Raw genomic sequence first — 13980 nt, 5'->3', positions numbered from 1 at the left:
TTCGTCAACGTAAAAAGGTAATGAACAAGAGAGCAAAGAAAGAGTACATGAGTCTACATCATATTTGAATGAGCGACTTTTGCTAATTTACTAAGTACACTATTAGCTTCTCGATGAACATAAGTTGTGGTTGAATTAGAAGGAAATTATCATTAAGAATACTTGAATCTTTCTATGACTTCCATTGCTACCGATCCTCAAAGGTAGAAATATGAAATAAAGACCCACATTTAATTAGAAGACAATACTTTGGATTAAAGATTCGAAATTTCTATATATTCACTTGAAAATCATCACCCTTTTTATGTGTTCTTTGGTTCTGAAGGGATGCTTTTACATTTGTGTTTCTTTGTTTAAGGTAAAACAAAGACGGAGAAGAAAAAAATGATGGGTTAAAGTCATAGGAGTTCTTGAGTTAATTGATGATAGTTCATGAAATCAATGCCATTTAGCCGGACGCAACACAGAATCTGCTCCGGCAGCTCCTCCGGTTTGTTTCCCTGTTCATACACAACATATCCTCAACATAAGCGATCAAATCCCATATCATATTCTAGTTCGAAAACAAACAAATAAAACCAACCTGAATTGTGAGGCCAACATCAAGAACACAAATCTTGAGTCTATCTATGAATGCTTCAAACCCTTTTCGGGATATATAACCAAATCTATGCATATCGATGTCGATCTCAAAGTAATTTTCACCCTACAAAGAGTCAAAAATTTCCAAGCTCGTCAGTTACTAAACAGCCTATTCATCCTAAAATCAAGAAACAATAACTAAAAGAGTTTTAGTCTCACCGAGTAGAATTCGTGCTGCGGACGCGAAAGAACTGGTTTCTCGTTGTAAGCCTGCATCAGCTTTTTCTCTGGAGCACTCAAATGGAGATCATCTACGTTTGCAACACGTCCCAATATCTTAAGCCGTTCTCTGAAAGGCGCGGTTGTATCCATTGGGAAGCCTTTCACTTTCTCAACCTCATCATCTATTAATCTCTGCACCAATAAACCACAAAAACAAAAACAAAAAAAAACATTATTGATTCAATACAAAGAGCATTAAAGATGAAACTAACTGACTCAAGCTTTCTTATTTACCCGAATGCTTTCTTGAAAATGGAGGGGAAGTTCCTTTGCATAATTATCCGAAAGTTTGAAGTATAAAACAATATTCATTCCTTCTCCATCAGATTCACCTTGAAAGATTGCAGTTGGATACAATGGAATCTGTTCCGACCGTAAACCAAGAGAAACAACAATCACCGGATTATTTCCAGAAGAAAGAAGGCAAAAGACTTTAACTACCAGCAGAAACTAGATCATACCTGAACATTTACAACAAGGATAGATGGGAGTTTTGTGGATGCGGTAGTAACGGGGAGTTTAACATATTGTGCGACATGGTTTATTTTATGTTCCGACAAGAAAACATCGACACCAAAAGGATTATACGCAGCATGGTTAGGTGCAAACTCTTTCTTCTTTTCCCTTTTACCAAAAACAAAAAAATTATATTAGCATCTTGTTTAAGATGGTTAAAAGTTACAAATCATAAGTAAATCAGTATGGTCTCTCCAATGGTTTACCTGAAATAAGTTTTGCCACGAACCCGAAAGCTATTTGGATCAATAGTTGACCAACAATCGAGCATTTTCTTCTCGACTGGACAGAATGGAACCTGAGAACCCGCTACTGGTCTCTTCAATTGCAATTTTGATAAAACTGACAAAAATTTCGAGACAATGTGTGAGTTCTTGATTTGAGATCAACCAGGTAATATCTAATGAATCAAGTGCGGTAATAATACTCACACAAGGCCCCTGAAGCATGACCTTCTCTCCATTTATAAGATAGTCTAAGAGACGATTTTTTCCTCGAACTAGGAGGGCTAGAGCTAAGTGACCTTCTTTTCTCAGCAGAAGGAACAACGGTTATTGGATTCAGGCAAGGCAAACAATTACTCGGTAAGATCCTGCAGTTTTCCATGAGTCCTTCATCTGCTGATGAATCTATGAGATCAGGCTGCTTTGTGTCGTTTAAGTCACCCTCTGATGATTTCGATTGTGACATCACTTCGTTTGAGTCAGAGTCTCGTGTTGATGATGTGGTCGCACTACTCGAGACTGATACACGCTCACCTCCGTTTGAAGATAATGTATCTGAAATTGTAAAAAGAGAAAAGCCAAGAAATGAAGATCCATAAAAAGAGGAAATGCATAGCTGCTAGAGAATGAATATAGAAATATAGAATATATCTTACCTTCATTGACACTGTGGAAATCATCATCACCATCTGTTTCAAATGCGACATTGGACTCGAACCATGATTCTTCTCCATTTGCTGTTGACAAAAAAACATAGGGATCAGGTTCAGGTAACACGTTACTTCTCTCTAACATCAATCAAATAATAAAAACAGAGGAGATTTACTGAGAAAGTTTGATAAGCTACCAAAGATTTTTTAAAAAAGGGTCTTTAAGAGATAAGAGAGAAAAGCTTCACAGTTTGATCAATAACAAAGATTTTAACTACAAACAGTGAACTTTTTAAAAATCAACTGTAAGTAGCTTTTAAGAATTCTATAATCGGAATCTAATCCGATAGATTCGGATACAAAATTGCGCTATTAATTAAAACATTAGGTAGGGAAGCCCAATTGACCATTGAAACAAATAAAAAAAACAAAACTTTTTAAGATATGCAAACGAATCTACCGTAAATCGCAAAATCAGGATCAAATTCGAGCAACTCAATCGAATGCAGGAAGAAGACAGAAACCCAAAAGAAAACAGAGCTAAGAAGCGAACAGAGATCGAAGAAGTGAGACCTCGGAAACTGGGATTGGGGAAGTTACGAGGATGATCGAGATTGTCGAGAGATCCGTCAGAGAAACGAGAAGAGGCGGCTCTCTTCCGTTGATTCTTTCGTCTTTTACGACTCTTCCTTCGCTTACTTGACCTTAGCTTCGCTCCTACACAGCTCTTTGGCGTCGACACGCAACCTCCCATCTCTCTCTAAATTAGAATCAGCTCCAATTTTCCATAGACGATCACCGATATTTCTGAAGGGATATAGGAACAAAAAACCCAGAATTTATCTAGAGAGCTACGTTTCTCTCTCTCTCTCTGATCAATATCTTCTAAATAGAATCTGTCATCATCGAATACACTATAAATGAAAAACCCACAAATTTAGAGGGAGAAAGGCACTTGGTAGATGAAGATTTGAGAAAGAGACAAATTATTTGGTAAAGAAAAGGTCCTTTTTTTTTCTTACGAAGAATAAACAAAAACAGAGGTATTAGCACAAGCACACAATAGAAAAATGGTAAAAAATATAACTTTTTTTGTGTGTGGATATTTTGAGATTCGGAAAGTCAATAAAATGAGAAGGAAAAAAATATCAAAGGAGAAGTAGTTAAAGAGTTAATTATCTCTTCGGTGGGTTAACAGGCATCTCCAAGCAATTTTTGTAAATGCCTATTTTTTTCCTCTTTTAATTTGAACCATTGAAGTAAACCGACTTCTTAAACCGGATCTAACTTAGTCGGTAGGACTAGTGGTCCGATCACAACCTTTGCTAAATTTCAATAATTTAATCCTTCACCCTAATAATCATCATATGGAGTTTGATCTTCTAGTGCTTGGTTTGTTATCACTGCTGCTGTGAATGATATAGTGAAACCTTGCAGTAAGAAAAGTTCAGATATCATTTCAAATTGGCTATAAGGTGTTGGTTTAGTTTGATGGACTGTGGTTTATTCATGGGGCTAAATACCGAAGATTAAGATAACAAATATTGTTGGAAGAAACAAATTTTATCTTACCAATTAAAATAAAATTCAATATCTTATATTTGTTGAATTCTTACCAGCTATTTTTTAATATAAATTATGCCTCATGAAATATGGTACTAATAAGTTAGGTTTTGATGTGACAATCTTTTCTTTACTTAGCAAAAGAAAGCCATGCAAGAGAGTGTGGGTCATGTCTGAGTTAAGTTACGTGGCAACTTTCGAATGGTCGAGCTGCTAAGAGGCTGGATCGACGCGGGTGGCGGAGCGCGTGGTCCTGATTTGATATAGCAAGAGTGTTACCAACAAAAAAAAAGATTACTTCTTAATCTAAATCTAAAACCAAATTTATAGATTTTAAGAAGGATAACTACAAACCCCCACACAAAAAAGGATAAGTACAACTAAATTGAATACATATATCTATATATGACACAAGAAATATCTATATATATTATCATATATGGGGAGAGAAGAAAATCTTGAATTTTGGGTTATATAGAAGTTTGAAATTTCATGGTAGAATGGCAGGAAATTAACAAAAAAAAAAATAGGATTGGTCCACCTATTTCATTTGACTCTGACAATCTTACAAGTTACAATCTCATCTTCTTCATGGACCCTCACTCCATCTACATCTCACCTTTTTTTTCTTCATATTTTCTCCAATATATGTTTTACATATGAAGAACAACTGGCGAAATAATTAACTATAAATATATTTTGTAAATTTTCCAGATTTCCACCGTATATTTCTTCATTTCTATAACAACCATACAAATGGTATGTAATCTAGAAACACGGTATGTCCATTAAGAAATGAAAAAGAAACATACATTCTTGTTTCTTTTCTTTTTTATGTCGACAGAAACATGTTCCTTTTTTTATATATACCTTTTTATCAAATATATATTCGCTTTATTTCAACCAATAATAAGCTACGTAATTGGAATATTGGATTGTTGTGATGTGGTAATAAAAAAACAAAAACAGAAAAGTAACAGTAGTAATGAATATATGATGAAGAACAGCACACGTGTGGTTGTTGTTTGTTGGCAGAATCTCGTTGTCATTTCGATTTGTTCAGAACTGACGCTTTCATGTTCCAACACGCCTCACAGACTTCCACAATCCTTTGGATTATTTAGAAAGAAACAAAATAAATATATATATATATATAAATCAATAATTTTATCACAATTATAAGTCTTAATTAGGCTTTTCTTCTATTTTGTTAATTACTTTGATTACGTTAGAAATTTTTTTTTAAAAACAATGTGTTTATATTAATATAAATGGCAGTCTACACTAGAAGACTGGTTGCTCAAGTTATAAAAAAAGTCACGAGCAAATAATGATGCGAAACGACAACGTGTCAGTCTCAAGCATTATAGAGACGAGGGGCCATTCTAAAGTCTGAATAGCTTTTCTCTTGCTTAGGGATTGTCAAATGTCACAAGTTTATACATGTACGTATAGTCGTATATGATACATACTTACATATAACGGCCCACCATTTGTGCTTATATATAAACAACCAAATATTAAATAGCAATCTGATATATCAAATTTAGTGTAGAATATAAATATAAATAATAATATGATAATTAAGACTGGTGATAAGTACATTTGCAAATGATCGATAATTACATATTGGAATAACTACTAGTATTATCTACCGTCAATAAGGCAATAGATATTCTTCTGCCCCGAGCATGATTAATGTTCTTTTTCACGTGTCAAAGTAAAAGAGAGAGATAGCTAGGGTTAAGAGTTTACTATAGAAACGAGATACGTATTTAATAGGGTTTTGGAAAACTTGATCGAACAATTTCAAAAGTTACAAGCATAAAAAAAAAGTTATGAAAGTTGCAATGGATAATTTTTTTATTTTTTTGGTGAAAATTGCACCTTGTTTGTTTTGTATGTAGCCATCTAGGTTTGTGGCTTTAAAGAAACGTTCTATCTACATTAAAGAACACTCCCGATCGAATTCAAAGCTTCGTCTTCATACAGATAACAGCAGTCACTGTGTGTTTGACCGTAATTGAGTTAAACTTTCAAAAACGTAAAAGAACGCAGTGATTGTCAAACTAGTTTTAAAAGAAAAGCTAAATTTCAATTACTAGTATGTGTTAACTACAGCACTTACACTAAACGAATAAAGAAAATATGTTTAGTAATTGGAGCTTTCGAAAAAATAGACACGGAGCATTAAATGAAAGGAGTGGAAACTTAACAACTTTCCCAACAAGAACCACCAATTTCACCAACTTCACACTCAATTCAAGTGAAATGATTGGATACTAATACTTTAGTGTCTTTAATCAATCCAAGAGCCAACACATAAAATAGTAAGATTTGCCTAATGATTATTATTTCAGTATCTCTATTGCTTCCTAATGGAATCGAATGTGTTAAGAAGGTGAACCGCAACGAAAATAAGTCTACCGACCAACACAGTTAATGTAGAAGTACCACTTAGCTGACCTTTAAAAGGCCCTCGGCTCATTTATGGCTTAAACAGAGAAAGTTCTTATTAGTATAAAAGATCTTAAATCTTGTGGTGGTGGTTAAGGTCTCAAACCTTCCTCGATACCAAACTTACGTGTGATGGGTCATCATACACACATTTACAAAAGGGTATAAATAAAGCTAACTCAAACATGGAAAGTAACGTTTCCTTCTAAACTATTTCATCGATGCCCTTTTAAAGCAAATCCCTAGACGTCCTTACCACTTATTTGTTCTCACTTTGTTATTTCAGCATTTAATTTCTTTACATAAACTGATAAATGTTGGATAGTTGGATCCAAATGAAATTCGAATGGTGGACCATGTGTGGTATCTTTGCTGTTCCCAATAATCTTTAATTGTTTTTTTGTTTTGTTTCTAATGCCCCAATTGGGATTTCTTTCTAAAAGATGACATGTAGTGATTGTAATTATTAGTCTACTAACGGCATCTGACAAATTACCATTATACTACTAAACCTAGGTTATTAACAGTTTAGTGCTTATTTTACAATAATCGTCACAAATTGTAACTATAAACACAGTTTTAACTAAATTTCACTTGTGCTTCTTTTGTTTTTTAATCAATGTTAATTTTGTTATCGTCTATAACTCATCCAAACATATATCTAGTTTAAATCCGTATTACGAACGCGGCGACAATATTAGTACAACTACTTGTAGCGGTTCAATAAAGTTAGACATTTCATCCAGAATAAAAAAGAGAAATTAGGCTCCATAGCAAGGGATAAACCTATATTTGTAAAAATAACTAATCACTGTAGTTTACACTATTCTATTTTTTTAATGACAGAGAAGTCCCTACGGCTTCTGTACCTACTCTACTCACCCATACCACATATGTCTACTACTTTTTCTCTCTCCTTCATCTTTCTTTCATTAATCTCTTGCTTCCAAATTATTTTTTCTTTCTCTAAATCAAGTAAACCGAGAATCATATAACAGAAAATCTCTTCTCTCTTCCAATCAAGTACTTCATATCTCAGGGTTAAAGCTTTGTGGTGCCTCATCTTCTCTCTACTCTTTTTTTCTCTTCTTCATCTTTCTTCCATTAGTCTCTTTCCTCTAATTCTTTTTCTCTCTTAATCAAGGTGTACCGAGAATCATATAAGAGGTAATCATCTCTCTCTTCCAATCAGGTACCTTATTTTCAGATTTTCTCCATCTAGAAACTTTTGTGGTGCCTTATCTCTCTCTACTTTTTTATATTTTCTGGGTTTTTATTTTATGATAATGTAGATAAAGTTTCAGTTTATTAGTTAACAAAATTGATTATGATTATTACAATTCATTATATGTATAACAAATCAGTTGGATTGATAATCTTAATGTTAACAAAGTAACAAAACTGTTATCCGCTAACATTATTATTTTTATTGCTGACAATATTGATTTTTTACATATATAAATGATAAGTTATACAACTAACAAATAAGATAGATAGATAACTTCAATGTTAACAAAATAACATGATTGTTACTCGATAACATTTTTCTAAACTATTTTCATATAATGTTACCGATCTCATATTTAATTGCTTCAGGGGATTTTTCAGCTGAACTATTTTATTGTTTATGACATTTTGGTATGCTAGATGCAGATACAATCCCTATAATGTAATCTTTGTGGAATCTGGCATTATGGTAGTGCTTGTAGTACATACTATCGTTGGACGGGACGGCTGCAAGTGCATCAAGCATGAAGAAGGAAAAATACTATTGTATTGTAGCAACTTTACATACAAATTAGCTGATTACATTTTATTTGTCCCATCCCATTTCTTTTAATCTCATGTCACGCCGAATACAATAGATGTATTCTGATGTTATTATTCAATAATGTGCATAGTTAGACATGTAATTTTATATATATCTTCGATAAAATAATTGTTAGTCTTCCAATACAAAGATTAACCTATCCAACAAACCATCAACGTATCTCAAAAAAAACAATAATTAATTGTATTTAGTTTATATTACTAAGTAAAATATTTACAAGCTTAGCTAATGTTATTTGTATCTCCGATAAACCTTTAGTGGGATTCACTTGAACTTTATTGGATTTGTTTCCTTTCACCTTTAATACTTTAAACACAAACACCATCATGAAATTATGTTGGAGCTTTGATATTCATAAGGATCTTTTTTGTTTTTTTTTCATAAGGAGTAGAAACTGAATCTTTGATTTTTGATTTTCTGGGTTCTTAAGAAAGAAAAAAAAAAAAAGAGAAAACACGATGATGAAGATAGAGAGAGAAACAAGATGGAGAAAGAAATATCAGCCCACTTCGAATATGTCGCAGATATTATATCCCACTTAGGTACCCTAAGCTTCCCTAAATAAATCATTACTACCCTATTATTGAGTTTAAATTAATTCCCACTCTATCTAAGGCTCTTTTTGTAATTTCTCACACCCTCCCAAACAGTGATTGTTGGTTTCTTTCCTCAGATGAGTACCGAGCTAATATCAGCCAACTTCATGGTTTTCTAATTAATTAACTCAATAAAAAATCGTATTGAAAGGGAATAAGCTCATTAACAGAAGAAACTGAGAGACATATAGTCCATTTTATAATTTCTACGAAAATGTAAAGAAAAATACATTTTTTTCTACGCCTTATTCATTGCGTGTGAAACTAGAAAACTTGTGTTCTCGTCGTTTATATGACCGAGTCCCCACCAAACTAACTTTCTTCAAGCTTATTGATTGATATATGTATATAATCACATTTGTGGTCAATAATTTCAGCGCCCAATAGAGAGATAGAAACCTATTTTGCAGCTGATATAACCTATTTTAAACATCTTGGCCAAAATTTGACGTCTCATAAACATATACAAGTCGGTGGAACATTACTTGAAATGCAAGAGCTTAAAATAGCTGATTTTTTTGGTTTTTTAAAATTAATTTTCGCGAAACTGTTAATGAGGTCAAAAGAACGACATAAGAGTATAAGTGGTAACAATCACAAATCCTGATTAGACTTTTCTTACTCTTAAACGCGATTAGTTGAGCACTCTGAATCAGGCTGGTTCATCAACTCTTTGCACTTGTCCTGCAAAACCCTGACGGACTATAATCACTTAAGGTTCAAAGTGTGGAATTACTTCGTCTCTACAGAAATGAATAGGCTATGATATTCATAGGAATCTGAGTGCAAAAGGTACTACAAAAATCTAAGATTCTTTGGGGAAACACTGCATAGTACACTAGCTGATGACTCATGATGTGAGGAAGTGGATTCTAGGGTATGACATAGAACCTGGAGTATTTCTATGTTTACGTTCACTCCTATCAGCGATTGTAAGCAAGAAAGAAAGAGGAAAGCGGTTTCACTTGCCTTGGTCTCAGAGTGGTCGAGGTTATTATTAGTACTCTGCCAATGGCCACTGTCAGTGTTATGATAAAGATATTGAACAGAATCCAGTTTATGATCAGGGTCCTGTATCAAACTGCAGTCTGTGTTTTGGTCATGACACCGGGGAGACCCTGATGATATAACGTTTACTGCAAAAGGAAATCTGGTTAGTGCAAAGTTCTAATTGATCAACGTAGTTCTCTTCTATCTATGCAGCATGTCAGCTAGATAACCTCCTCTTTGCATTCTATTACTAAAAAAATCCTTCTTTCAAAATTATATACATAGAAACACTGCAATATTGTAGAAGAAGTTATTGTTTAGGTTTCTGGATTCTAGTATAGCAGTTATGGTTCTGGTTTAGGAGAAGTTATGGTTTATGTTTCGAAATCCTTGTTTCAAAACTCTCTTTGATTCTGATGATATTTAATTTTAAGCAAAGTAAATATAATGGCAACAAAAGAAGAGACCAGACCTGAATTTTCTTGGGAACCCATCATAGGATCTTCACTTGCAAGTTCCTCCATTTTGTCAACTGTATCATTGTACCTAGTTAGCCAATCAAAGAGAGTTAAACGTTGATCTGGGAATTCAGGTCATTCCCAAGGTTATGTTCATTAAGAAATTTTCTGAAGCAATCTATTCGCCCTTGGACCAGAACGGAAACAAACAAAAAAGGTGTTCAAGTGATATTACAGACCTGAAATTTTTGTTTCTTTCATCGGCACCTTGTTCGAATGTCAATATTGATTTGAACACCCTTCTGTCCTGAATTGAAGACAAACAACAATTTAAATTTGAATTGAATTTCAATGCCAGATTATTTTCCACGGATGGAATGTCGAAATTTAGAATTTCTCTCTCACCTCTTCGGTCATAAGAGTGACAGATTCCTGAATCCGCTGTAAAATCATTTCTAAACTCCTCACTTCAGAATTCAATGCCTAAACATTGGAAACAATATTTAGAGACTGTAAGAATGCAGAATGAACCAAACTCGTTAAATAACTAATGATCTGTTTTCCTACCTCTTTCTCAGAAATCAAGTTCTCTACAACTGAATCTTTGACCTTCAAAGTTTTCTGAATGTAAGGCTGGTCAAGTAAACAAAAAAAATGGCAACTTTTTTAAGAGGATAGATCTCACAATAAAACATGCAAACTCTGATAAGGATATCTCTTCGACTTGAAGCTGATCTTCATTTTTAAGCTTTGCTGCTTCAAGCTGAGCGGAAAGCTCTGATATTCTATTCTCCTTGCTCTGCAATTCTGTTTCCTGATATTCTATTTTCTTTTCTAAAGTGCTGATTTTCTCTGCATAAGTACAGAAGTTAAAAATCATTGTCTTCGTAAAGAATGACATGTCGAAATGCATAGCGTAATTATGGAAAATGAAAGCCAAAGAAATAAACACACATCATACACACTTCTACAGGATCCATCAATAACAATATAAAGGAACGATTTCAAGAATTCCATTCATTTAAACACCCTTTTAAACAAGAAACCAAAAGAGAACATGAAAAAATAAGTAGCCTCTCAAGTATCAGGATCGCAGATTATATAATGAGAAACTCACCGATAAACACTTTTTCATATGTAGAGACGTGGTCCATTTTCTCTTTCAAGCCAGCCACTGGATACAAGAAACAGCGAAAACATGATCAATGCCTTGGGTGGAAGCCTTGAATGCATTAGTACCCTGGAAGCATATCCATTAGCAGAATTAGCAAGAGATCAGGGATGTACATGCCTACATCTTCTTTTTGATCCACAAGGCCCTGAACTTCGTGTATGACATATTTAATTGCCGTTGCCTCTTTCTCAATTGAATCAAACAATGCTAAATGAGAGGTGATCTTCTGGTGTAGGATGGCAATCTTCCTATCCCTGGCTTCAATTGAACATTTCATTTCACAAAAAGACTCCTGCAAACACATCACCACCTCAGTAATTGAAGTTACAAGATTCCTAGAGCCAAAAGTGTATCAGTATCCATATCCATACTATCGAAAATCACCAGGGAGATGATTCTCTATGCTACTTCTATTACCCAGATCTAGTATGAAATTTTGACAGGATGAGATTATGAGACAAGCACCTGGTAAGAGTTTAAGAAACTTTCTCGTGATTGAAGCAGGTTTTGGATAGTAGTCTTCAATTCGTTCTGCTTGATTTCCAGCAAACTATAGTCGTTCTGGAGGTAACTCACCTGCAAATCAACCAAACTTTCACTAATTCCATTATCTTATTATAATAGATTCGAAGAACAAAAGAACCTTCCAAACCTTCCTCTCGAGCGCCTCCTGTGTTTCTATAGAAGAAGCTAAATCAGCTTGTAACTCCTGCACTTTCCTGCTGTATTCTTCCTCCGTTTGCTTATGTTTCTGTATCGAAGCACCAAGCGCCACGATCACGATTCACGACTCATAAACGCAACAAAAACAAGAGCCATTTACGGTAACAATGAATGAAGAACCTGATTGACAAGATTGATGTGATCTGTGACTGATCGCTCCCTTTCCTGCAAAATCGCCGGTAGTAAAGTGGAAGAAGAAGAGAGAAACTGGGAGGGGGGAGCGAAAACTACTCAATCCATAGATGTATAAACCTCTTTCTTCTTACACGCAGATCTCGCACTTCTCCGATCATTGACTGAAGCTGCAATTTGAATTTTGACAACTTGAGCAACTCCATTTTCGTTTTCTCCTCGGATTTTGAATTTTGACCGCCAGAAAATCTGTTTTTGATTCGAGAGAAAATGTCCACTAGAAAATTAGGTCGTCGGAATTCTCAAAATGTAATTGTCAGAGAAGCTACTTTGTTCTATATGGGCCTAATCCAGAATGGGCTTTAAGACTTTAATAGTATTCGTAATTATATCCATTCTAGCCGCTATATTTTGTAATTAACATTTCACTTATCACCGTTAAACATTTAACAAATACTTAATTGTTTTTCTCGTATTAGTGACCTGAAAAAATATTTTAAGATGACAATTTCGTTGTAAAACGTAATCTTGATTTTTACTTCAATTTTTTTTTTTAAATGAACGTGTAGCAATTATGATAATTTATACAACATACATTTTTATTTTTGCCCGGCCTATATACGAATTCAGAACACTGTACCAAAAACATATATATTTAGGTCTAATGAAAAAGATATATTTTATATATTACCTTTAAAAACAAAATAATGAACAGAACCACGTGTTTTAAGATATGTTTTCTTAATGTTTTCCTAATTTGATATTTATGGAGTTTTGATTGGTAACGTCGTAACGAGAACACGAGATTATGAACATCAATACAAAAAAATACGAACAAGGGGACTCAAGAGTACCGTACTCTTATAATGTGGGCCACTTCTCTTACTATTGGAAAGGGAAATCTTCCAAATTAGTTATTGTTGTGATTTTCTTTGGTGTTAATATTGTTGTTTTTAGTTGCAATTTGAAAACAATTTCTTGATGAAGAGTTAAAAGCTTTTAGTGTTTTAAGAAAAAGTCATAGAAATTTCCAAAATTTGCATTGTCAAATGTCAAATGATCACACCCAAGGTCATGTTTGTTGTAATAACAGATTCGAATATATGTTTGAATAGTTTATTTAACTTAACTTATAGCGAACCTACCCTTATATATTTCAAGATATTGTTGAACTTACGACATGCATTTAGGCAACTAAATCAACCACCTAACCTAAAAGGCTAAAGCCTAAAAATATTAATAAACATTTTCATATACACCATATAAGTGTGCTAAATGTGGGATTGAGAACACTACCTTTCACAGAAATTACGCACGCGGAGTACTACTCTCTACTCGTGAATGGTGACGTTAACATTTATGAGTCAATTTTCACAATAAGTTACGTATTTTCCACGTGACTACATTTCCTTTTACGTATTTGAAATTGTTGTTATAACTGCAAAGAAATTACCGTGACTTGATAATAACTCTTTGGTTCCCGTGGGGAATGATAGTCTTGCACATGCAGAATATATAGCATAAAGTCTAAAACCTAAATAAGCAATCAACATATTTGTATAAAAAGCACCATCCTTAATAGTATAAATAACATAACCACTTTTATATTCCGTCTCAAATCCAATTAGCTTACGATACAAATCATTATAACACAAAGAAAACATGATATTCATTAGCACCCATAATACCGAAGCTATATGGATATTAGTATGTATAGACATAACTTCCGTCGCATTTTCTTTTTTCCTTTAACGAGAAAAAAGAGAGTTAGGCGGAACATCGTACGTCGATGATTCCGTGGT

The 13980-nt window shown here is 33.8% G+C and overlaps 2 protein-coding genes and 1 long non-coding RNA gene across 3 annotated transcripts; 1 reads left to right on the top strand and 2 right to left on the bottom strand.

Moving 5' to 3' along the window:
• Positions 1–252: 252 nt before the first annotated feature.
• Positions 253–3190, bottom strand: LOC18993838. Its single transcript, XM_006417406.2, has 9 exons — positions 2828–3190; positions 2261–2341; positions 1812–2159; positions 1587–1722; positions 1326–1488; positions 1099–1227; positions 802–996; positions 584–706; positions 253–500 (listed from the first exon to the last, which is right to left on the bottom strand). Exons 1-9 carry the CDS (start codon positions 3006–3008, stop codon positions 399–401), a joined length of 1458 nt encoding a protein of 485 aa, XP_006417469.1. The 5' UTR covers positions 3009–3190; the 3' UTR covers positions 253–398.
• A 4018-nt stretch (positions 3191–7208) lies between these two features.
• Positions 7209–8165, top strand: LOC112084150. Its single transcript, XR_002898136.1, has 3 exons — positions 7209–7328; positions 7419–7466; positions 7922–8165. It is a non-coding gene; the product is annotated as an uncharacterized LOC112084150 (long non-coding RNA).
• Positions 8166–9325: 1160 nt separating this feature from the next.
• Positions 9326–12390, bottom strand: LOC18993837 (protein CROWDED NUCLEI 2). The gene is given in 13 exon segments (XM_024153056.1): positions 9326–9385; positions 9671–9837; positions 10164–10237; positions 10389–10456; positions 10555–10632; positions 10717–10776; positions 10865–11001; positions 11267–11323; positions 11441–11615; positions 11789–11899; positions 11976–12074; positions 12153–12294; positions 12296–12390. Coding segments are annotated over 13 exon segments (1317 nt in total). The 5' UTR covers positions 12385–12390.
• Between the last annotated feature and the right edge of the window lie 1590 nt (positions 12391–13980).

This window comes from Eutrema salsugineum, unplaced genomic scaffold (assembly GCF_000478725.1).
Source record: "Eutrema salsugineum unplaced genomic scaffold, Eutsalg1_0 scaffold_5, whole genome shotgun sequence".
Lineage (NCBI taxonomy): Eukaryota > Viridiplantae > Streptophyta > Magnoliopsida > Brassicales > Brassicaceae > Eutrema > Eutrema salsugineum.
This window is presented reverse-complemented; position numbering and strand designations above follow the sequence as displayed.

What these genes read in the sequence shown, in the direction of transcription:
- LOC18993838 (XM_006417406.2), bottom strand. Translation starts at nt 3,008, where the DNA reads ATGGGAGGTTGCGTGTCGACGCCAAAGAGCTGTGTAGGAGCGAAGCTA. An exon ending in TCCTTGTTGTAAATGTTCAG is followed by an intron (nt 1,228 to 1,325) that starts GTATGATCTAGT and finishes CGGTCGGAACAG; the next exon opens with ATTCCATTGTATCCAACTGC. An exon ending in CGCAGCACGAATTCTACTCG is followed by an intron (nt 707 to 801) that starts GTGAGACTAAAA and finishes GACTCTTTGTAG; the next exon opens with GGTGAAAATTACTTTGAGAT.